Source organism: Pagrus major, chromosome 17, assembly GCF_040436345.1.
Source record: "Pagrus major chromosome 17, Pma_NU_1.0".
NCBI classification, from domain to species: domain Eukaryota; kingdom Metazoa; phylum Chordata; class Actinopteri; order Spariformes; family Sparidae; genus Pagrus; species Pagrus major.
Window position 1 is genome coordinate 24,838,092 of NC_133231.1, and position 25,134 is coordinate 24,863,225.

At 37.9% G+C, this 25,134-nt stretch overlaps 2 protein-coding genes across 2 annotated transcripts; one reads left to right on the forward strand and one right to left on the reverse strand.

Annotated features, from left to right (window-relative positions):
* Positions 1-1,203: 1,203 nt before the first annotated feature.
* Positions 1,204-9,790, forward strand: LOC141011498 (myelin-associated glycoprotein-like). Its single transcript, XM_073484660.1, has 10 exons — positions 1,204-1,249; positions 1,903-2,271; positions 5,004-5,300; positions 5,395-5,652; positions 5,732-5,992; positions 6,585-6,851; positions 6,951-7,247; positions 7,354-7,444; positions 8,096-8,162; positions 8,490-9,790. Exons 1-10 carry the CDS (start codon positions 1,204-1,206, stop codon positions 8,775-8,777), a joined length of 2,241 nt encoding a protein of 746 aa, XP_073340761.1. The 3' UTR covers positions 8,778-9,790.
* On the reverse strand, positions 9,716-24,954 carry LOC141011809 (B-cell receptor CD22). The gene is made up of 17 exons (XM_073485104.1): positions 24,749-24,954; positions 23,855-23,929; positions 23,334-23,747; positions 21,038-21,313; positions 18,938-19,189; positions 18,317-18,577; positions 17,904-18,194; positions 16,852-17,136; positions 15,013-15,285; positions 14,267-14,539; positions 14,027-14,108; positions 13,870-13,933; positions 13,623-13,765; positions 13,357-13,417; positions 11,139-11,233; positions 10,982-11,051; positions 9,716-10,445 (listed from the first exon to the last, which is right to left on the reverse strand). The coding sequence occupies exons 2-17, from the start codon at positions 23,907-23,909 to the stop codon at positions 10,215-10,217; spliced, it is 3,126 nt and encodes a 1,041-aa protein (XP_073341205.1). The 5' UTR covers positions 23,910-23,929; positions 24,749-24,954; the 3' UTR covers positions 9,716-10,214.
* Positions 24,955-25,134: the final 180 nt, after the last annotated feature.

Sequence of the window (25,134 nt, forward strand, 5' to 3'; positions counted from 1 at the left end):
TGTGTTACTCTGTAAGTCATCCATGTCACCGTTGTTTTGTTTCTTCCTTTTTTCACTTCTTCCTTTTTATTTATAATTTATGACTTGAATCTGTAACAAGCGTTAAAATAAAAAAACACTGAATTAACATCAGAGACTGAAGAAACCCGCACGACTGCAGTATTGAGAGAGTCAAACCCCTTTACTGTGCCACTCCCCCGACAAATCTATGAAGAGCTGAGACCAGTGTGACATTACTCAGTAGTCAGATTATTACCACTGACCCTTCAATGCTGGTAAAACCTTTCTCTGCTTTTTTTTTTTTTCATCACTTTCAAAAATGAAATTTTCACTACTGGTTTTAGTTTGACTTCACAATCAGGTCAGGAGGTGTGTGTATTTAATTTCAAATAAACTCTCTTTATTTTTCCAGAAAACAAAGACACCGTATGCTGAACATCATTGTTGGCTGTAAGGTAAGACCAAACAGAGATACGTTATTATTTCTTTGTCACAAACTTCTCTCTACATCTTTCTTTAAGCCTATTTAAATTATTCTTAAAACTAAAACCAGACTTGAATACTTTAAACTTATGTAATGGTTCGTCACTGCTCCACTGTTGGTTGTTGCTCTTTGTTGCTGTCCGAAGTACAGTTTTGCAAAACATATGCAAAATCTTTCATATGGTCGCACTTCAGACGAACTGGTGTAACATCATGACGTACACCAGTATCATAGGTTATTTTTTAGTGTAACTGCACATCTCATTTACGAGGTGTCACCTTCCTTATTCAACATACTGTAAGTGGAGAGAAGCACTTTATTTTCACATTATTAATGCGATAATGTGAATAGAACATTTTTGTACAATAAATACTCTACTATAAATACTGATTGCCATATATTTGTTAAATGGAGTAATATTCCAATGTGATTTTGATATATTTTCTCTCATAAGCTACTATAACTAGTGCTGCTCCACTGCTACAAGCTTGAAAACAATAATGTGGATTACTTTCAGCAGCAAAAACCACAAGTCTGAGGATAGAATCAAGTAACATCAGGATTTATTCTCTATTATCCTGACTGATTCACATTTGTGTGTGTGTGTGTGTGTGTGTGTGTGTGTGTGTGTGTGTGTGTGTGTGTGTGTGTGTGTGTGTGTGTGTGTGTGTGTGTGCGCGCAGTCCCTCTCTGTACGATCATCAACCTGACATAAAAGCATGACAGGTGCTGTAAAGGCTCTCCTCATATGCTGTCTACTTCAAGGTAGGCTGTTTCACATTTCAGTGCTTTTCAGGTGTCTTGCATCGTCTCAACATTCACGTATTGTAGCTGTCTGCTGTCACTTTGGATCATTTAGTTTCAGACCAGAAGTAGCTGCCCAGGCAACCTGCAAAATAGCAACAACTTCTCGAAATACTTTAAAAAAAACACTTCTTAAAAATGATTTGGTCTGCTTTAGGACATCCTGTTTTCTGTGTGTAGTTTTTCAGCTTGTTTTATTGGTTTAGTGTTTTATTTGGTTGTGTGAAACATTTTGTAACCGTGTTTTGAAATGTGCTATATGAATAATGTTCATTATTTATTCATAAATAGCAATACTCCAACATATGAATGTTTGACGGCTAATATGCTCCACAAATTCAGATTAATAACATTAAAAAAATTCTGGCCTGCATATTTTTCACAGGTGAGCTGACAAACAACATGTTTAGTCTGCAACTAAACATGAAAGAAAAAGAAAATCTTCGACGTGGGCTTGTTGTCTTACTCATGTTTTAAAAGAAAGCTCTCCTAAATGGCTTAAGACATGGAGACTTTAAAATGTAAAAACAATGTTGCAATGTGTGACACACACTACTTGTTGTAATACAACTTTGGTGCTAACCTTTGCTGATATTTATGATGTTTCACCTCAGGTAGCTCATGCCAACAGTGGGCCGCCTTCATGCCTCGGACAGTAGAGGGACTGAGTGGCTCCTGTGTGATCATCCCCTGCTCCTTCACCCTGCTCTCGGGTTGGGATCAACGCCTGGATGATTCCTGTAAGGCCATTTGGAAACGAGGCAGTTGGGTTCGAACGCAGGTGTTTGATTCCAGCCTCACTGGAGCCAGCGCGAGCTTAAACATCCTCCAAGGAAACCTAACAGGGAACCTGCGTGAGAAGGACTGCACCACCATCTTCAACAACCTGCCGTCCAACCATTATGACAACTATTACTTCAGACTGCAGTGTGACAACGACCTGAAGTTCAACTTTCCAACAAGCGTCATCATCACCGCTCAAGGTTTGTGTTATTTCCAAGAAGCCCTGAGAGGCAAGCCAAGATTATTTTTTTTCTGGTTATCCATCTTCTACAACAACAAATTGTTTTGTTGTTGTTGTGTGAAACCGTGTGAAACATTTTTTTAAGGAGGTTTATTCATATGTATGAAACCAGTGAAAAAACATTTTTAGGAGAATTTTTTAGAATTTGTGAAACAAGTGGAAAAAGTTTTGGGGAGAATTTTTTGTGTGAAACCAGTGGAAAACATTTTTAGGAGTTTTTTTTTTATTTGTGAAACCAGTAAAAAGAAACATTAGGAGAATATTTTTATGTTTGAAACCATTGAAAAAAATGTTTTGAGATCACTGAAAAAAAAATTGGGAGATTTTTTTTGTATGTGAAACCAGTGGAAAAAAAGATTCTAAGAGAATTTTTTTTAAATTTGTGAAACCGGTGAAAACACATTTTGGGAGAACATTTTTCTGTGTGAAACCAGTGAAAAATTACTTTTTGAAACCAGTGAAAAAAAAAAAAAATTAGGCAATTTTTAAAAAAAATTGTGAAAGCTGTGCCAAAACCTTTTTGGGAGAATTTCTTTAGATTTGTGAAACCACTGGGGGAAAAAAATCATGTGTGAAACCAGTGAAAAAAAAAGAATCTAAAATTCTGAATCCATTTTGGGGAGAATTTTTCTATGTGTGAAACCAGTGAAAAAAAAACGTTTAGGATATTTTTTTTACGTGTGAAACCAGTGGAAAAAAGATTCTAGGATAATTTTTTTTAATTTGTGAAACCGATGAAAACACATTTTGGGAGAACATTATTCTGTGTGAAACAAGTGAAGAAATTACTTTTTGAAACCAGTGGAAAAAAAAAAAAAATTAGGCAAATTTAAAAAAAAAAAATTGTGAAAGCTGTGCCAAAACCTTTTTGGGAGAATTTCTTTAGATTTGTGAAAGCAGTGGGGGGAAAAAAATCATGTGTGAAACCAGTTTTTCCTAAAATTCTGAATCCAGTGAAAACATTTTTTATGAGAATTTTTTTCTGTGTGAAACCAGGGGAAAAAATTTTTTATGAGAATTTGTTTTTGAATTTGTGAAAGAACATTTTTTTTGTATGTGAACATTTTTATATGAGAATTTTTTATGACGTGAAACCAGCGAACAAAAACTTTTTGTGAGATTTTTTTGTGTGAAACCAGTGAAAAATTCTTTTATGAGAGTTTTTTTAATGTGTGAAACCAGTGGGGGGAAAAATTATGGGCAGAATTTTTTTAATTTGTGAAACCAGTGAAAACAATTTTTTGGAGAATTTTTGTTTGTGTGAAACCAGTGAAAGAAAAATTAGGAGAATATTTTTATGTCTGAAACCAGTGAAAAAATTTTTTGAGATCACTGAAAAAAAATTGGAGATTTTCTCTTTTTTTGTATGTGAATCAGTGGAAAAAAAATTTATGAGAATTTTTTTTACGTGTGAAACCAGTGGGAAAAAAGATTATAGGAAAATTTCTTTAAATTTGTGAAACCGGTGAAAAAACATTTCGGGAGATCATTTTTCTGTGTGAAACAAGTGAAAAATTCCTTTTTGAAACCAGTGGGGAAAAAAAACATAGGTGATTTTTAAAAAAAAAAAAAATTGTGAAAGCAGTGCCAAAACCTTTTTGGGAGAATTTTTTTAGATTTGTGAAACCAGTGGGGAAAAATATCATGTGTGAAACCAGTGATAAAAAAAATATTTTAGGAGAATTTCTTTAACGTGTGAAACCAATCAAAAAATATTTTTAATGACATTTTTTAAAAAATTTGTGAAAGAACATTTTGGGAGAATTTCTTTTGTATGTGAAACGAATGAAAACATTTTTCTTTTTTTTTGAGAATTTGTTTATTGTGTGAAACCACTGAAAAAAAATTGGGGATTTTTTTACATTTTTTACCAGTGAAAACAATTTTTGGGAGAATTTTTTGTATGTGTGAAACCAGCAAAAGAAAAATTAGGAGAATATTTTTATGTTTGAAACCAGTGAAAAAATGTTTTTGAGACCACCAGAAAAAAAAAAGGTGGATTTTTTACGTGTAAAACCAGTGGAAAGAATTTTTGGGAGAACTTTTTTCTGTCTGAAACCAGTGAAAAATTACTTTTTGAAACCAGTGAAAAAAAAAACAAAACATAAGGCGAATTAAAAAAAAAAAATTGTGAACGCAGTGCCAAAACCTTTTTGGGAGAATTTCTTTAGATTTGTGAAACCAGTGGAATAAAAAAAATCTTGAAAAAATTTCAAAAATTCTGAATCCAGTGAAAAATATTTTTTTTATGAGAATTTTTTTCTGTGTGAAACCAGTCAAAAAATGTTTTTAATGAGAATTTTTTTTGGTAATTTTTGAAAGAACATTTCAGGAGAATCTTTTTTGTATGTGAAACCTGTGAAGAGTTTTTTTTTTTTTAACGTTTGAAACCAGTGAAAACTATTTTTGGGAGAATTATTGTATGTGTGAAATCAGTGGGGAAAAAATAGGAGAATATTTTTATGTTTGAAACCAGTGAAGAAATTTCTTTGAGATCACCAAATTTTTTTCCCCCCCAGCTTTCACAGATGGAAAAGAAAAAAAAAGAAACTAAGATTATCCTGGCATAAACACAAAAGAGAAAACTATTTTCAGACGGAGACAAAATGCCTTCACTTGCCCCTCTGCCCCTGCTCTTATACATGTAAACCACATCTTTTGGTGTCTCTCCTCACTGTTTTTACTCCTCAGGTTCACCGCCCAGACCCACCATAACTCCACCCAGGCTTGAGGTGGAGGAAGGGACTCCAGTGAGGTTGAACTGCTCTGCTGTCTCTGCCTGTCCCGTTCTTCCTCCAGCTCTGACATGGACCCCCAGTGAAGGTGACATTGAGGAGAGCATGGACGCCAAATCTGTGACCTCTGTGATGAACTTCACTGCTTCTTACCTCCACAATGGACAGAAGTTCTCGTGTGCTGTTCTCTACAACCGACAAGCCGGCAACAATGATATCCTGTATGAAAAAAGTTTGACCCTCCGTGTTCTTTGTGAGTATGTTTGATGTATTTTTATGTCTTGTTATTGTGTTGGCTGTCCTTTCAGATAAAGCGAATAATTCACACATCACACATTCTCTTCCAGATCCTCCGAATAACACATCTGTCAGTTACTCTGGTCCTGTGAAAGAGGGCAGCTCAGTGACTTTGACCTGCAACGCTAACGCATATCCAGCTGTGGACGGCTACACCTGGTACAAAGTGGATGGAGATCAGGTGACGGCAGTGGGCTCTAAGAAGAAGCTCTCGACTACAGTCTCGGAAGTCGACAGCCAGTTTTACTGCACAGCCGCAAACAAATACGGAGCCCAGAACTCATCCGTCACTCAGATCGATGTGCACTGTAAGTCAGATTGAAACACAATCACAGGTGATAAATAAAGGCCAGCAGCATGAACTGAAACTTGTGTTTGTTTGTCCAGTTTCTCCCAAAGAAACCGCAGTAGTCGTCGACCCTGATGGTCCAATACTGGAGGGCAGCTCTGTTAGTCTGTTCTGTAAGAGCAGAGCCAACCCACCTGTGACCAACTACACCTGGTACAAAGATGACGAAGAGGATGAGGAGCCTGGATCCACCTTGGTTATAAACGCCGTCGACCCGAGCCATAATGGCGGCTACCACTGTGCAGCGAAAAATGAGGAAGGAGAGGACGTTTCAGCAGCCATTCAGCTGGACATTCAGTGTAAGTTGATCTCACACAGTAAAGACATTGATTTACACTGAACACAACACAGCTGTATGTTTCCAGTGTGTTCATATGCTGAATATGGCTCGGCTGTATATCCAGCTGTGGTCACCCAAACATGAGCCGGAGCCAAGTCTCAGTCCCTGTGTCTGGAGCGTGCACAGTAACGTATTGTGGCATTGCGTGACAACCTCAGAATCCTTTCTGTGTCAATGGCCCATCATCACTGAGCTCTGTTGTAGGTCCACGTGTGTGCCAGTGTGTTAATTTATGTGGAGATGTTTTGTTTGGTTTCTGTCCGTGTTAAGACGTCATTTCCAACCAGAGAAAATGAAGAGGTTGTCACAGTTTACAGAAATGTTTAATGTGAATACATTTAAAGCAACATTGTGTAACTTTTTTTTTCTTTTTACCGTAAAAATAACAGCTTCAAATTCATTTCGATGGTACAGCGTCTTGTCGTGTTGCACCCAGAAACTGTGGGCGATGCCAAATTATTACATAACGCTGCTTTAATAGACAGTAACATCCTGTGAATGTGGCCCAGTAAGCATTCCCAACAAATAACCACCATCTCTTTCCTTTCCAGATCCTCCTAAGAACACCTCGGTTTCAGCCGACCCCTCCGGTCCGGTGCAGGACGGCAGCTCCGTAACTCTGACCTGCACAACCGTCGCCAATCCAGCAGCGGTTAACTTCACCTGGTTCCGAGTGGCGGGCAGAGAAAATGAGGTGGTTGGCTCTGAGCGAGACTTCATCTTCAACGTGACCAAACTCTCAGAGGATCAGTATTACTGTGAAGCTCTGAATGTCCACGGAGCTGAACACTCGGAGCCTGCCAGTTTCGACGTCACATGTGAGATTAATTTATCTTTTTATTTAATTCCAAGCTTTTAATTTTCTCTGGAAGTTTTACCAAGAATGAACAAATAACCAACTTCATCCTTTGTCTCAGTTGCTCCAGAGATCCTGCCCTCCTCCCGCTGCGTCAAGATTTTATCCCAGGTCCGATGTTCCTGTGACAGCCAGGGGAACCCCCCTCCCTCCCTGGTTTGGGAATTAGCCGGAGAGCCTGTCAATCACTCTGCTGACATCCCGATCAGGGAAGTTCCCCTGGGAGACATGAGCATGAGGAGCCTCATCACCTTGTACCGTCTGGACGAACACATGCCCTCTCTCGTCTGCGTCAGCCTCAACTCGCTGGGCTCAGATAGTTTTGTGTTCAACGTGACCTCCAGTGAAACTCAGCTAGGTAGAGGAATCTTTAGGGTGCTGTGTTTATACTCGACTTTTCTTTTGTGTGATCTGCCCCTTCTTGGTTTGACTGACTGATAAAATGGTTTGTTGGGACTTTTCAGGTCTCCACACCTTGTCTCTTTTGATTGGCTCTGCAGCAGGAGCCCTGGGGATGCTGCTGGTGTGTGTCCCGCTGCTGGTTTTCTTTTGCAGGTGAGACAGTAGCTAACACATTATACAGTACTGTTAACTGTTTTCAGGTTGTTGTTAGGGGTGTGTGACAGAGCCACTGTGACTCCGGTAATATCTTTTCTCCTCCCGTACGTTTAGTACATTTCCCCTCCATTCAGCCGTCAAATAAAAGAGAATAACAGTACATTAAGGAGGATTTCAGCAGCTCTGCACTTGCTGCTGCAGAGGTTGAGAAGCGAGATTTAGGATAAATACACTTTTTAGTACAAACTCTATGCCTTCCTCGACTCTGGGTGTTTGGACACGACTCTGGCCATGTCATTTGTCTGATATTTGCATTAAAAGTTCACTACAAGGCACCAACCTAGGAAAATTAGCTATAGAGACCGATACCGGTTTTTGTACCCGGCTGTAAACATGTTTATTTCTGCTGTAAAGTCGGGCAGTTTAACATGGGGTCTTTGGGGATTGACATGGTTTTGAGCCAGCGCATTCGTGGAACTGCAACTTTTGGCACTTCTGTGTTGGCTTCATGATCAGACAGTGACCAGGCTCGTGGTGGATTTCAGTGGGTCACCCATGAACACTGCAAAACACGACCATGAAATGAGAGACTTTAATAAACAATCAGAACTGACTGTATTTAACAATGACTTCTTGTGTTGGTTTTAGGAAAAGGAAAGGCAGCCTGTCACCAGACAAGGGAACGGTGGACACTTCAGACGTTTTAGCTAATGGGGTGAGTTCATCTCCTTGCGCACACACTCATGTAGTGATGGACTGTAACTAAGTACGTTTACTCAAGTACTTGTACTTCTCTTGAGTATTTACTTCCACTTCACTACACTTTAGATGCAAATATTGTACTTTTTACTCCTCTACATTATTTGATAAAATGAGTTACTAGTTTCTTTGCAGATTGCAAGCTGCACTAGAGCCAAAGTAGCACATTTTAAATTATTTTTTTATTTTATTGACAATTGATTCTGATTGCAAATTGGGCAAAGAGAAAAATTAACTCTTCTTCTCCATTACTGAAACAAATTGCTCACTTGTTTTCCTGCAGAAAAACTCTTCACCAGTGGATGTGATCTATGCCAATAAAGCCATTCTAGAACAGGAAGAAGTAGCTACAGAAGAAACTCTCCACTACGCCAAGGTGGACTTTGCTAAACTCCAGGCAAACTCAGAGGGCAAGCTCGGCGAGGGCGAGATCCGAGGCCTGGACTCCAAGACGGGGGAGTACGCTCAGATCCGTTTGAACGCAAAGGAAGGCAGCGGAGGAGATGCAGCAAAAGGAGAGACAGTTGCTGATACTCATCTGGGTCAAGAGAAAGACACTGTGGTCTCATAGGACAGGTCAGTGAAAAGGTTTTGGCTTAACTTTAGGGGAAATGATAGCCGAAACAAAGGATTCTGGGCTTTAAAACAGCTACAGGACTTCATGACGTCCCACTTCAGTCAGCAGAGCCCAGCTGAGCAGAACAACCTCGTAAAGTCTGCAGCAGTGGAGGTAGAAACTGCACTGCAGACAGCTTTATGTAACGAGAGTAAAGCCACACGCTGGCTTCAAGATTAGCTTTTAAATTCTGTCACTGTAACTTTTATCCTTCTTGTGTCTCTGTACTGAAAAATGTCTACCAAAACAAAAACACAATAAAAATGATTGCAGTTATTCTGTAGTTTCCACATGATATAGAGAGGCGAAGTCACACCCCCTTCCAGTGGACCATCATGGGACCTTATTTTAAAAAAAAAAAATGATGTATGGTAAGAAACAAATATTTTTTTATTCCATTTGAATTGTTTCATGAATTACACATATGATGTTTGTCAATGTCAATTTAAAAAATATTTTTTTCAACTTGAGAAAATCATAGTTTGTCATAAAACTAATAAGGCTGTGAAAATATGTAATTACAAAGAGGGGGTGCAGCAGACACACCACTGCGTCACTGTAACCTCACAAAACACATTTTTGGCCATTATGCAACAATTCATATAAAAAGTAAGACAAAAAAATTTCACGCATCATATGTGTGATTCATGGCACAATTCAATCGGGATCAATAACTTAATTGACTTCACCTCTCTATAGCTGTGAGAGCTCATCCGCATGCTGGGGATGAACCTTTAACCTCCCACAATCAACCATAACAGTACATTTTCCCTGTAAACTTATGACTTTTATTCTTCTATGTGCTTGTTTTTAATATTTCAATGATAACTTTTGTCTTACAGTTCTGAATTTATTTAAAACCTTAAACCCAGAGTGAAAGAAGCAAGTACAAAACAAAACACTTTTTTATTAATCATTTTGTTTTTGTTTTTTGTTAAAATACATGAATATGTGTGCGTTTGTTTATAAAAACAAAGAAGGCCCTTTTTCCTGCACTGAAGTCAAAACGCATTATGTGAAGCAGCATTACGAATATAACACATTCTTTACACATGCATATTTCAGAATTAAGTCTCAGTAAAACAACAGCGTTACAACATTACAACCATGTCATGTCACGTCACAGTAATGTCATTACATTTTTACAGATATGTACATTTGTCCACACTTACTTTCTTTGATAATACATTCAGTAGTTAGAACAAAAATATGTTAGCATTGAACCTTAATTATATTTAAGGTGCCCAAGCTTACTTTCTCTCCTTCTGTTTGGTATTTGTTCCTGCAAGCTACAGTAATGAAAAATGATGCAGCCATTTTTAATAAACAAAACCTGATTAACTATGTACATGATTTCATGTGGCTCAGGCACAATGTGGGTGTACTTGTGACTCAGATTTTGATGTCAGAGTACTGGGTCACTTCTTCATCAGAGGTGCTGGAGTCACTGCTAGAGTCTCTGGCGGCTCTCTTATGTCCAGGCTTCGCCTCGAACCTCACCTGTGAATAATTAAGCTCCACCTCATCGTCACTGGTGGTGTCTGAGTCAGAGTCCAGTGGATTCGGGGATTTGGCTGTCTGGGCTGCACTGACGTTCTCGTAGTCCCGGTCTTCTTGCTCATTCTAGGAACAGAAATAGTCATAGTGGTTTGATTCACAGTAAAATTCATTTTAACACATGTTTCATGCTTGTGAGAACAGGAAGACTTTTTCGTTAATGAAATCATTTTGTTTGCAAAAGTACACTAATTCTTTACTCAAGTAGAAATACAGATGCTTGTTTTAAAAAAAGACAGTAAAGTAAAAGTTCTGAATCAACTTCTTTACTCAAGGAAAAACTAGAAAGTACAAAATGTAAGGAGTAGAAAAAACAGATATTTGTGTTAAAATGTAGGAAGTAAAAGTAAAAAGTTGTCAGATACCTGAAAAATCGACTTCAGTACAGTAACAAAGTATTTGTACTTTGCTAAAGTATTGTGGGCACACAGATGTACTAAAAAGGACACATTTCTGCTTTATCTATATTTTAAAAGTAGCTTTTGTGTAACCACAAGCACAATACAGATCAACTAATAGTATGGTTTAGACATTAAGCAACACCATCAATGCTATAATGCAATAAACTAATCATGACACGTTGTGGTTCATAGGTTTCTGACCTTTTTAGGTTTCTCGTGCTTGGTCACCACAGCGTACACCGCAGTCACTTCTGCTTTATCCTGTTTGTTCCTGAATAAAAAAAAACATCATTATGAAATTATACCATGTTGTACAACCGTTCTCATTCTGGTGTTTGTGAACAACATAAATTCTCACTTGTTCTCATTTCCAAAGTGTAAAGAAGCGTAGTTGAGAGACTCATCCGCTGCGCGTCCATCTTGCAGTCTGATCGGCTTTTGTGCAGAAGGACCCTGAGCAGATGCAGACAGGAGACATCAGTGAATGTACAGTAGCAACTGAATCAGCTCATTCATGCTCAGAATGCAAGCTGTGGGTTTGCTGGTGATTCATTGCTCCACAATACTGAATACTGAATGATTAGTGTTGTGACATACAGTAAGGACAGCGCAGAGCTACAGCTTGATCACAAAAGACACATCCGTTTTTTTTGAGCTGGACATACACTGATTTGCATAGTTGTTTTACGAGCACTAATATTTTTTTTATGTTAAACTGAAATTGTAAGGAGGTCCAGAAGCCCTGAAAGTTGATGTCAATGATTTTGTTAATCCTTTGCAGTGTTTCAGATCCCTGTATCTTCTCTGCTAAAAGATCGCCCTTTGGGATGTTCTACTATTGTCATTTAAAATAAAATTTTAACCCTGGTTATTTTATAAACCAGATTAAAAGGATTGTTTTACAAGCATTCAATATTTCTGCTTAAATTGTAACCTTTGCAGCTACAAGGAACTTTCCTTTAGCTGACTCTGGCGGCCCCTGTGGACAAAAGTGGTACGAGCACCACCGCTTCCTGTTGTGAAGATGTCGATGTGGTTAACGTGCATTTGTTTTGAAAGCGAGTGAAAAAGATGCAATACGTAGTTCATACTTTTTTCTCCTTAAATCAGCTGTTTGCAGGATGCATATTGATGAGGTAATGTGTCTGTGTGGCAATGTAAGATTAATAACTATATAACGATGATGAAACAAAAGTAAACTTTGTTTTAGTGCCGGACGGTACCGACAGACTACAGAGCAGCTTTTTCTCTCAAGCTGAGACTCCTAAATTCATTCTTACCACTTCATGACTTATTCTATGGAAGCCCTGAGGGGCAAGTGAAGAGTTGTGTTTTCTTCTGTGTTTATGACTAGAAAACTGGTGGGAAAAAAAAAAAGTTATGCCAGGATAATCTTTTTGAAACTGTCTTCATTCTTTTTTTCCATGGGTGAAAACAGAACCAAAAATATCAGGAGGAAATTTTTTTAAAAACAATGAAAAAAAAAGTTTTTCTCCCAAAATCATTTTCCTCCAGAAAAAAATGTTTTTCTCAAAAATTGGTTTCAAACATGAAAAAAATGTTACCCCTGAAATTGTTTTTTTTAAATCTGAAAAAAATAATTTCACCCAGTATTACATGACATTTTTTTTCAAATGATTTTTTTCTATTACTTAGTTTCACATATGAAAAAAAAAATTCCCCGTTTAATTCTGTTTAATATGAAAATAAAAAAATTTCCTCCTGAAAAAAGAAAATAAAAACTTTTTTCTGTAATCTTTTTTACTTGGTTTCCCACATAAAAAACAAAACAAAACTCAGTTTCGAAAAATTTTTCCACATGTTTTCAAAGCTGGAAAAATAAAAAATTAGGAAGAGATTCTCGGCAAAACTTTTTTCCCACCCACATTTTTTTTTCAAATAATTTTTTTATTTTACTTAGTTTCACATAAGAAAAAAACATTTCCTCCTAAAAAAAATCGGAAATTTCTTTCACTCAGTTTCACATAATTTTTTTTTTTTTTTAAATTCCTCCTGAAAAAAGAAAAGAAAAACATTTTTCTGTAATCATTTTTTTTGGTTTCACACATAAATTAAAAATTAATAATAAATTAAAACAACTCAGTTTCTCCAAAAAAAATTCCACGTTTTCACAGCTGGAAAAATAAAAACTTTAGGAAGAGATTATCTATTAAACTTCAACAGTTTAGTTCAGAGACAAATTGTCTCTAAAGGCTTCAGTACTAACCCAGTATCTGACCCGGACACAGGTAGGAAGAACTATAGTTGCTATACAGAAATAGCCGTCTTGTTTACAAATGTATGGTCATATAGAGGCATTATATTGAGAGACAAGCAGTAACAGGTCTATGAAGTATGTTCAAAGTGCCGCAGAAGACATTACACGTGTGACTGTTTTCAAACGCTATGATGTACTTGTGTAAAAGTGGTAAACTGTCCATGTAAGAAATGCCAATAAATTGAAAGTTAGCCGTCTTAAATTGTGATTTTTGTAAAGTCTCCCAATACAATTGTTTTCATCTGTTGCTCTCTTAATAAAGTTTTTGTGAAAACTTGCTTTGCATTGCGTGTCTCACCTGTTTTCCAGCGGGGAAATTGACATTAGAGTAAACGCAGTTGTTGCTGTTGGATGCAGACCTGTGGAACAACAACAATGGCAATAAGAATAAAAACATGCACACTCAGTGATCAACTATAATAAATGACAGGGCAGACTCTCATTGTGTCATTCATGTCTGAAGGATCTTAAATAGATGCTTTGAGCAGCAGCAGCATGCAGCTCCCTGTACAACAGACTGTGCCTTGTACTGGGTGGGGACAGTGTGTGTGGCTGCTGTCTTACGTGCTGTCTGGCTGGCGAGGCTGGTGTCGTTGGGCATTTGGACGGCACGGCTGGTCTGGCAAGAGGTCATCTCTGCTCCTGAAAGGCTCTGCTGTGACGGACTCCGTTATCCGATTCCTCCGTCTGGCACAGTGCCACCAAACCTGAATTGGTTGACACACACACACACACACAGGAAGATATGTCATTTTTGTCCAGATCTATTCAATAAAGAAGCAGAAAAACAATTGCACAAATGATTCATCACCAGAAAACCAAAGCAGGGCTGTTTGCTTGTAGGTCCTCGATGACTCGATTTCTTCCTCTTATGTCTGAAAGCGTGTACACGACAGCGGTTATACATGCCACAGCATCTGTGAAATGTATTTATTTTTGATTGAAAATGTTTACTTTTTATACTTTACCTATAGACAAAGACAGGTAATAAAAGAACAAGCAGGATAATCAGAGAAACGAAGACGTACTTCAGGACCCTCAACAGGTGTCCTGTGGTAAGAAGAGACAGAACGTCAGTGTAAAGACAGCATTGTTTCAGACTGATCTTTATCAGAGAAAAATGTATTTTGTGTCTTCAACATCTCTCCTGTATGAAAGCGATATGGTACACATTCCACATACGGACACATGGTCTTGAATTCACTCACGGTGAACAAACAGGTGGACTGGATCCGACGATTTTTTATCTATTTCATTTCCTGCGATGCAGTAGTAGTGTCCCGGTTCATCCGAATACACTTTGCGGCTTTGACCACTAGAAACGTATTCACCCTTTTTGTTCTCTGCTGACTTCTTCCTGTACCATGAATACTTTGTGACAGGGGGATAGCAGTGACTGCTGCAGGTCAGCACCACCAAACTCCTCCCATCCGGCTCCTGCTGCTCTGCTGCTGTCATGACATTTACATACTTTGGAGCATCTAAGCAGGAAAATTTAGGAGAAAGGGAAGCAGAAGAAAATGATCTGTGTTACATGAATGATAGCACAAAAAAAATTCCCTTTCGACAATCCCGAGTGGTTGTTTAAAAAAAGATACTGTGACAAAGCAATGAACTGCCCACACCTTTAACTGATGTTTAAGGACAACGTTTGAATATATTGTCTTTCTACTGCAAAAAAAATAAGATAAGATAAGATAAAATAACCCTTTATTAGTCCCACAACTTTGTCATTTGCATTATTACAGCAGCAATAGGGGATATTAAAATAGAGAGTATGAGATTGCACAGCTTGAAGTTTTTTTGGTGTGTGTGTGTGTGTGTGTGTGTGTGTGTGTGTGTGTGTGTGTGTGTGTGTGTGTGTGTGTGTGTGTGGTCTACTGAGAGCAGTGCTGGTTGTAAAGTCTAACAGCAGCAGGAAGGAAGAAAGTAATCAGTGCATCTGTCTACTCACACTTGACTTTAACCTCAGCTTGCTCTGACTCTCCAGTCCCGATTTCATTACTGGCTGCACAGCTGTACAGTCCGCTGTCAGAAGGACTGACAGACTTTATGGTGATGGTTTTAGTCTGATGATTCATGATTTCATTATTCCCATCAGTCTTCTTCATCCACTCGTAAAACGTAATTGCTGGGTGGGAGTGGGCATCGCACTGCAGTGTCAACATCTCGTTTTCATTCACAGTAAGATTAGGCGAGGCTTTCACTGTCACATCTTTGGGACGAACTGCATTTACCAAAAATATCATAAAAAACAGAAGAGTCAGATCTAAACATTGTCTCATCATGTCCATGTGTAGTAATCAATATCACAATCCAAACATTTAACAACCGGTTATTATAGAAACCGTTGTGAATAATAATTGCAAAAATGCCATTTTTAATTAGCCAGGTTCAAGGTAAGTCTTTGTCCATGTAGGTGTTGGATGATATAATTGCACAACTGTAAAATATCATTCATTCCATATAACTGTCTTACAAACTGAAGAGAGGGTGATTAAAATGTTTTGATCATTTTTGAGGCCGTAATTTGTGGTGGTGTTGCACTAAATCACACGATGTGAAAACTAAAACTTAAAGGTCATTTTGATAACATTTTCATGTTTTTAATAATAATAAAAATGTACAGAGCTTGTAGATAGGTAGAACGAAGCAGACTAAAAGTATTTATTTTCCTTAAAAACATTATTATGATTCTGAATCAATAATTTTAAAGCGTTTGTCTGGTCCAACATTATTGTTTTGTTTATCTCTGTGAAAGAATTCTGACGGTTGGTTCCAGCTTTTGACAAGGTTTGTGAGCAAATAGTATAACGACGTTGGTATCACATGGTACCTTTGTTGAATCAGCATCAAGATTGCCCCTCATCTGCCCCCTCAAGTGGTGGGGGCAGATGCCACATTTAGAGGCTGAGTGTTATAACACCTTTAAAGTTCCTACAACTGTTTATTTTACTCAATGTAGGAAGGCTTTGTAAAATTCTCATTAACAATACTACACTATATAATACTCCTTACTTCATTTGTAATTTTACTGCAGCATTTGAATACTCTAATCAGGAAAATGCAATATTTTTCAATTTTATATGTCTAATTTGAAAATCTTTGGTACTTTGGCCGTGATGCTCTGTGTTCTCAGTGTCCACAACACTATCTGATCTCAAGTGTAACAGCCGATCAGAACAGAATAATCGTAATTTGCAAAGCAACAAGTAGCTAAAGTTTTCAAAGAAATGGAGTGAAAGTATTAAGTAGCAGAAATACATTTCTAAACTCTAGCTGGTGACATTCCATCACTGGTTATTCTCAACTTTGAGACAAAGATTTCTAGTCTTCATGTAAATGTGCATCGGTTTTAAATATCAGTTATCAGTCTCCTGTATTACTAATAATCACTATTGGCCCTGAACAAAACCTTTACTGAAGGGTAGCTGCAGCATCGTGCATCATATTTTCTGAGTTGTGTATATATAAGCTAAACCTTCAGAGTAGCTACTATACTATATGCCAAATATGTTTTGGTATAAAAGTATAAAGTGGCAGAGAATGGATCAGACAATTAAAGTACCCCAACACTCTAGATAAGTATGCTGTACAGTACTTAAGCAATGTAGTTACTTAGCTTATGTTTAAGCCGTTTTGTCGACCCCTTGTACATTATGAGTCATAGATTTACTTTTGCCATTTAAAATCAAGTTGTTTTTCTTCTCATACTGAGATTAAATGAATAACTTTATGGAAAGTTTTGGTTTCAACATCAGTTGTTTGATTAGCAAAGAAATAATGTACTCACATTTCACCACCAACTTCCTTTGGTTACTTGCTTTTGAACCTACTCTGTTCCAGGCAGCGCAGGTGTAACCGCCTGAGTGGGCTGAAGTCACATTAAATGAGAAGCAGAGAGTGTTGGAGGGCGCATGATGATCACATTGAGGGAGACAATCTGAACAATCTCGATAATTGGGTGTGGTCAGGCTAAGGATTGACGTTGGGGCACTATCAACAGTGCATTTGATTGTAATGCGCTGACCCTCTGTGACCTCAGAATCCATAGACAGCGTGAGATTGGTGGGAGGATCTGTAGAGAGGACACAGATGTATGTTTGTTTTTCACAAGAATTCAGCCATTTTGAAACATGTTGCATTATATTGCAGCAGCAGTCAATAAACAGGAAGTCAACTTTTGTCCTAAAAGGTTAAATACAAAAAGATGCAATATATAAGACTTCATATTCCAAATAAACAATGCAGAACATCTCTGTTGTTGCTATTAGCTAGTTAACTCAGATAACAGCAGCTAGGTGTCGTATTAGCAGTGCCTGCTCTGCTCGACTCAGTTTGCTGCTGAAAAAGGATGAAACAGGTGCCAAGAACAAGGGACACGCTTTCATATTTCACTCCATTTGGTGCAAGACTTTCCCCTTTGCTGACATTTGCCGAGTCCTGCCTTGATTTTAGACTTGGCCTCAATCCCTCAATGTCTTGGTCTTGTCGTCTCGGTCAGCGGTCTAGGTGGTCTTGACTACAACACTACTGGAAGCTTAAGAGGTGCTGGGAGGTGGAATTAGTTACAGCCGCACAGAACCAGGATAGATGTATCCAGTCTTATGCTAGGGTACATTAACCTGCAGCTAGATCCAGCTTTCTAATTACTGTGCAGATATCAGAGTGCATTTGATCTCATCTAACTCTTCACCAGAAAGCAAAATAACAATAAAAGATGGTGATTTTGGGGGTAATGGAGTTGGTCAGGTGTAAATGCAGACTTTTTCAAACTTAACTTGATGTTTAAGTTCAGAGAAACTGAAATATCACAGAGCGTTTTCAGTGTAACAGAATACTTACAGAGAACCTTTATGCATAGCTGCTTACTGTTCCACCCTGTACTGATGTCGTTGGTTGCGTTGCACATGTAGCATGCTTCATCTGTTCTTTTTACAGACTGCAAATACAGCTCGTTGTTATTAGTTGTCTTTGAGTGCCACTGTGATGAGTCAATCGGTTTATTTTTGCTGTAACGGTACCAGGAGTAATTCTTTGGGGCAGGATAGGCTTTAGCCTGACAGGTGAATTTGAGGGAGGTATTGACTTGTACTTCTCTTTGTGTGACGGAGATTATGGTATTCATTGGACCGTCTGGAAGGGAGAAATAACTTTTAGCATATTTTCTATGGTGATACAGTCAGTGAGTTTAATTACTCATCTCCTTCATAATCAACTCTGACATACATGCAATACAGGGAGCCGTGAAAACTTACATCGAACTTGAATTTGACGTGGCTCTGATCTTCCAGTACCGGCAGTGTTAGTGGCCCTACATGTGTAGGAGCCACTGTTCTTAGGCTGGATTTTCTCAACAGACCAGACTTTCTGCTCACCAATGTTTTTCTCATCTTTGTACCAAGAGTAGGTTTGAGGTTGTGGGTGGCTTTTAGTCACATTACATGTCAAAGTTATTCTAGCGCCTTCTTCAACTTCAGAGGCTGGTGGAGACATCTTTATCTCAATTTGAGGCTCATCTGTAAGAAAAGATTTCAATATTTCTTAAGTTTGATCCACAAATGAACAGTTAAGAATACACCAGTGTTAATTAAAGATCCTATTTGTAAGAACAGTTGATTCTTGAGTCTTGTTCCCAACTCATCAAACACTGATGCTTTGGGATAGCAGCCGACCCAACCTACAACGCCAAAGCAACAGTTTTTGATCAGTTGGGAATGAGACTCAAAAATCAACTTTTCTTACCTTTAAAAGAAATGATATTAATAATTTCACAAGTGTTACAGCAAAGTGTCAAAACAGTACAACAGGAGGGAAAAACTGCTAAGAATAAAAAAATCACCAAATTAATTCAAGTAAACTTCACAGGAGGTACTCACATGTGACATCTACATCCACTGGATTCGATCTAGCGTTGCCATGTGGGTTTTGAGCTACACAACTGTAATTCCCACCCTGTGATTCTTTAATTGAGTCGATCTTCAATTCTGGCCCTGACCCCAGTTCTTGTTCATTTCTAAACCAGGTAAAGGAGGGAGCAGGACGTCCTTTGGCGGAGCAATTGAGGGTCACAGTTTCTCCTGCCTTGATGAACTTAGGGCTTCCGTTAGCCAGTGTCTCTTTAGGAGCATCTGTCAATAAATACAACACAAGTGAGGAGGAATCAGTCTTCATACAGTACGCAAAGGTGGAGTGTTAACGCAAAATCAAATAGGCCTAAGAATGGAGCTGTACTGTGTTTGTTAGTCTCCGTGAAGAGTTTTCTAAAGTGGTCTGACAAATATTACGAGTTTAGAGCAAATTAAACATGTAACTGTGTTTTTTTCTTGACATAATTAAAGGGGAATTCCCAATTTTTAAACCTGGGCCCTACAGTTACATGTCTTGGTGACTTACTAGATCGCCTCAGCTGGCAGCCGCGACATGGCTGCAAGGGCGACTCCGACCGTCAAAGTGACATCCATTCAAACTGTTTCAGTCGCGACTGACCGGCTGAGGTTGTTATTCTCAGTGTCTGACAACATCATGGAAACGTTTCCCACAGAGAGAGCCCAATAAGATCCATTTTGTTACCAAAAACAGAAGTCTCGCCTCAAGGAGAAGCCTTGTGAGTCAGAGTTGGAGAGAGGAGTTTGAAATTTACTTAAAGGGACTGCCAGCATGAATTTATTTCCAAAGTTACAGCTGAATATTTAACTGATTTTGACAATGGGCGTTTAATGAGACCCTGGATACAGCTTTGGAGGCGGCGCCCCAATCATTCCTATTAAGGCAGCTCAGTGGCACTTGACTTCCCAAGTATGAAAATTACGCAGATCTTCCACGTTGTGCGCATTTAAGAATTAAGACAGCCAAGCAGGCTAACATCCAGTTTAGCGCCTGGCTAACCTGATAGGGATAGAAATTATTTAATCACCCAGCTCTTCCAGAATTTCCCAATTTTATTATACCGAATAGATCAAATTGTGATAGCGAAATGAGTCATTTTGTGACGGTTGTGATGCTGGAAAAATGTATCGACCGTTTTACAGATGCTTCTTTCACAATATGAGCTTATGGAAAAAAGTCTTTTTAGGCCACAGGTGGTCGGGTGATGATGTAATTACACTACAAAAACTGGCTTCAAAGCCTGACACTCTTACTGGGGGCTTAGGGGATTTTGACAATCTAGATAAGGCAACAACTTTAACAATTCACCTCGAAAGATTTCAGAGTAAGACCTCTCTTTGAGTGAGACTTGTGATTCTGGCAACAAAAAACATCTTATTATTCAACAAAAAGGATTATCTCTGCAGGGATTGTTTCCGTGTCAGACACTTAGAATAACAACCTCAGTCAGTGGCAAAAATAAGGATTTTTAATGGACATGACTGACGTTGCCCAGAAGGATTACGATGCAGCCATTGCAGCCGTATCGAAGCCACCAGCTGAGTCGATCTACTTAACTGATTCCAAAACTTTTTAGTTGTTATGAATCATTTACACACCAAAACATGTAAATATTTAAAAATACCGGAATTCCCCTTCAAGAAAGTTTGAGTCAAAAAATGTAAGAGCATGGAAACTGTGTCGTAAAATTGATGTAATTGAGTTGCGTGCCACTTTTTTGACCTTTTGTGTTGCTTTGTGCTGCTGCGATTAAGCAATTAAGTAACAGCTGCCACTAAGAGGCATATTCTGCTTGCCAATTCTGATCTTAAAGGAGATTCATCTACTGGCACTGTTAGCTAAAGTATATTTGACAAGATTACATCATATATAACTTGAGCTATAAAGAAAAAATAAAATAATAATTTTGACTCAACAGAGTTGTAAATATAGGCCTGTTTCTACTGCTGGGTTTTCAAATCCATACTACAACATCACAAAACATTGATAGTTTAGATTGCAGTTATTGTCGAGTATTAGATCCTGTATTAAATGACCCGTCAATCAGATAGTAGACGTGATATAAATAAACTCTGCATTCAATAACTTACATTCAACAGTTAGGTTGACATTTCGAATCAAATGCATGTCCCTGTTATCTTGTGTTTGGCATGAAAACATCTTCCCATCGTGGCTCCAGTCGGCTTTAAACTCCATAGTGGTGATTTTCTGTTTGTTTTGTTCTTGTGGAGGCTTTGGGGACGATGGTGGCGAACCTTCAATTTGTGGGTTTGAAGAACATGAACTCAAAGTGGAGCAGGTGAGCGTTACTGTGTCATTTTCCTTTACGGCAGGTGGTTTTTCAAAAGTGATCAGGCATGGATTTTCTGAAAAAATGAAAAGGAGAATATGATCAGAGATTGTGAATTTACATAGTAGCCACTTAATCATAATCACACTTTCTCTTAAAAAAATATATTTAATTAATATATAATTTACTCATACTTTATCTTCCTTAAGCTCTCTGTGCTCATAGTTACATATGTACTCGTTACTAAACTGAATACTGAGTGAATTACTGACTCATATTTGAAAGGCTGGTAATCTACGCAGAGTGGAGCTCCAGCAAAACTGATCTGGTATTAAACGCTGAGTTTAAACTCAGTGAACCTTCTAATTCTTTTTCCTGTGTGACTGAAAATAAAGATCTCAATCATGAGATAGTTTCCACATAACTTTAAGATACAGATCTTGTGATTCTGAGATTATCAGCTCCATGTTAATATAGCAGTAAGAACTTACGTTTTAGGTAGTTGTGTTAGTCAGGAAGATATATATTATATATATATATATATAATATATATAATATTGACTGCTATTGGTTTGCTATTCAGTGTGAGAAACTTAAGATTTTACATATAACAAGTGCGAAGATCAGAAGATCAGCTAAATTGGATCCGATGGGGCTACATTTGCTCAATTTGGCATTAGAGGCCCACTGATAAATAGAAGAGGGCAGGTGAGCTGTGTAATGATGCAGCTCACCCCATTTTGATTCTTTTTGCTTATATTTCATGAAATAAATATAATAATGACGCTCAAAATGTGTTATCATAATGTATTTGTTTTAGCATACAATTACAACGAAATGTTCAATTATAGAAATCACAACTTCCTGTTAGTGTATGACTTTTTTTGGGACAAATTAATTCTTATAACTGTACAATCATTTCTTAACACCGATAAAATGTATTCTTAATATGTTATTTCCATTATCATCTTGAATCTTGACTCAACTAGTTCAACCATTTCTGCTTCCGGAACAGCTCATCTCACTAAAAACTTGGTATTTCGCCAAGCCTTACATCCTGTGTCACACAGAGATGTGCATCTGATGCGCGTTCCTGTCGTCTCACATTGAGCATCTTGTCAATGAGACTTCAGACAAAGAGGATTATTACTGTTGATCACTGCTGTTAGGCCGCACTGATATTAGATATTATCGAATATAACAATATTTGTGTCATATGCAATATTATCGACCAGTTGTGTGATTCTTCACCTGAGAGGAAGTAGTCTGACTGTATTTCAATTTTTAATTTATCACAGCGAGGCTAATAAGGAGGCAATTCTATTCTAATTTAATATCATTTTGTCACATACAAGTGTTGTATGTGTTGCTGCAAAGAGAGCGGTAAAGAGGTGAACAGCCTATCTCTCTCTTTCAGTCCGTTATTTACAAATAAAATATTTGTATTTTATATTACAGCGATAATATTGTCTATCCTGATATTTGGACAGGAAAATATCGCAATATAAAATGTTGGATATCGGCCAAGCTTAATTGCTGTTCTTGTCCCATGTGAGACCACAAGTGAACGTTGACTTATCATTTTAATCCGTGCCATTACCTTTCTCGAAAACAAACTGCGGCTGAAAACTGAAACTGTTCTTTTAAATACCTGAAAACTAATACACTCCAATAGTGTAATACATAAAACAAAACCATATTTTCACACAATATGCAGACTCTGGCCACCCTCATAAAAGTCACATTCAACCAGCAGCACTGAGTGAGAGATGTGTAATACGCAGTTTTATACTATATCACCTCAAGGCCTACATTTCCAAAAGGTTTTCAGGCAGAAAAAAATCTCATAAAAAGGCTTTTACGAGGCCGATTATCACTTTCCATGCATGTAGATGTGAGGTGAAAATAACAAGCACTCAGCGTATGGACTAAGATGGTTACGGAGCTCGCCGAAGAGTGCACTGCCACGTGCTACAAAACCACGCCCATCCGGGTAAAATACCAAGTTTTTAGGGAGCCCCCAGTGTCTGCATAGCCCTTTATATTTCTTTGTATATTCTTAAAATGTCTGTCAGTGTTCTGATTTCTGTACTCACCTGTAACTGTGAGGTTAACTCGATTAGTCTCCCATCTTCCAGCCTCTCCTACAACTCTGAAAGAATAGTTTCCGTTGTCAGTTTTTTTCAGGTTGCAGATCGTAATACTGCAAGACGGAGGCGAGGATGAAGATTTCCAGCTTGCAGACGGAGTCCCGATATATTTCACTCTGTCTGCAAAGTCTGGACTGACGGGACGTGATTTATTATCCGTACTGCAAATGATTGTGGCATTGAAGTCTTTAATAGCATCATTATAATGCGCATCCTTCATCCAAAACCAGGATGCAACAGCTTCAGGAAAATTATGTGTGGTAGGATAGACTGTGCAGTTGATTCCAGTGCATGACCCCTCGGTAGCTGTCAGGTGACTGCCTTCTAGTTTGAAATAAGTAGGGTTGGCAACAGAAAGATCTGTAGTGTGAAAACACAAGTGGAAAAGTCAGATAATGTTTGTAACTTTAACGCAAATGTTGTAAAAAGCAAACTTTGTTATCACACTAGGGTGATAAAATTCTTACATTTTATCAGCACCAGAAATATGAACCACCCGATTGTCCGAGTATTCATCTTCATGCAGCATCAAAGCTAGAAATCTGAAACAAACAACCAATAAAACGTGTGTACACAACATTTTATACATTTACTGTAAACTATCTGTTTACCAGGTGGGTTTTTTGATGTTTTGCAATGCAAATCAGCCAGTCTGAATTTTTTTCTTCTTCCTCTTTTTCTTTTTCTGACAATTATCTGGTCTGTTTCCTTCATCATTTTGAGATAGTTGGGAATTCTCCAGCACTACAGACATCTTTTTCACAACTGGCAACACTTTCATTGAGTTGTAGTAAAAAGAGATTGCAAACAGATTGAAAATACGTCATAACAACATTTTTTCCTGAAAAGCCTATAGTTGTTGAAATTATAGTGTCTTTGCAGAGCCCACATTGATTGCACTTTAAGGCTTCCAGTTAGAGGTTAAAATTCTTGACTTTCAGTACCTTAAATATGGCTCGGGAGCATATCATTTATATTTGAGATCTTCTGACATCAATTTTGTCTGCGTCACCAGCCGTGCAAGTACACCCATAATCACCATACACAACATACTGACTATAAATAAAATGTTTTTGTAAGCTCCATTAACAGAATATACGTGACTTATATACCACTTTAAACTTGTGGATACAACAAAATCACTTTTGCCGGTTTAAGCTGAATCCAAATCACAAACAATTTAATGCAATTTGAAGTCTCATTTTAGAAATCAAAAGTCTCCTCTCTCTAGACAGACGGCATAACATCTCAATGACTGAGATGAACCTTTACAGACAGAGATACCTATTATTTTTAAAAATAGGAAGTATGATAGAGAAAACATCTGTGACTGAAAAATACAAAAACAAGCTTGTTCTTACCTCAGAGAAATCCTTTATTATAGTCCGTACCACAAACCATCCCTCCTTAAATAACATTTAAAAAAAAGGAAGTTTTCACGGTTGACACAAAATCTTCAAGTATTTGCATGCCCAATCATGCAAGCCAGAGGAGAGAATCTTTTATAGTTTTACTGATGAAGTTGATACAGTAATTCTTTCTTCAACTGGCCCGCTGCAGTGCGTATGCAGACGAGTTCCCTCTCACTTCCTCTATTTAATGCTTTGTCGAAAATGAAAGTCCCTCTTCAGGGTGGGCAAACAGCCAAATAGCAGCTTACAGTACTCGACATTTACTTGCAGAATGTATGCATGCACAGTATTTACAGTGTCTTTGAGTACTTCAGGCTCATCAAAAGGAGTGGAAA

What these genes read in the sequence shown, in the direction of transcription:
- LOC141011809 (XM_073485104.1), bottom strand. Translation starts at nt 23,909, where the DNA reads ATGAAGATGAATACTCGGACAATCGGGTGGTTCATATTTCTGGTGCTG. An exon ending in ACGTCAAATTCAAGTTCGAT is followed by an intron (nt 18,195 to 18,316) that starts GTAAGTTTTCAC and finishes TCTCCCTTCCAG; the next exon opens with ACGGTCCAATGAATACCATA. An exon ending in AGCTGAGGTTAAAGTCAAGT is followed by an intron (nt 14,540 to 15,012) that starts GTGAGTAGACAG and finishes TTTCCTGCTTAG; the next exon opens with ATGCTCCAAAGTATGTAAAT.
- LOC141011498 (XM_073484660.1), top strand. Translation starts at nt 1,204, where the DNA reads ATGACAGGTGCTGTAAAGGCTCTCCTCATATGCTGTCTACTTCAAG. An exon ending in CACTCAGATCGATGTGCACT is followed by an intron (nt 5,653 to 5,731) that starts GTAAGTCAGATT and finishes TTGTTTGTCCAG; the next exon opens with TTTCTCCCAAAGAAACCGCA. An exon ending in CATTCAGCTGGACATTCAGT is followed by an intron (nt 5,993 to 6,584) that starts GTAAGTTGATCT and finishes TTTCCTTTCCAG; the next exon opens with ATCCTCCTAAGAACACCTCG.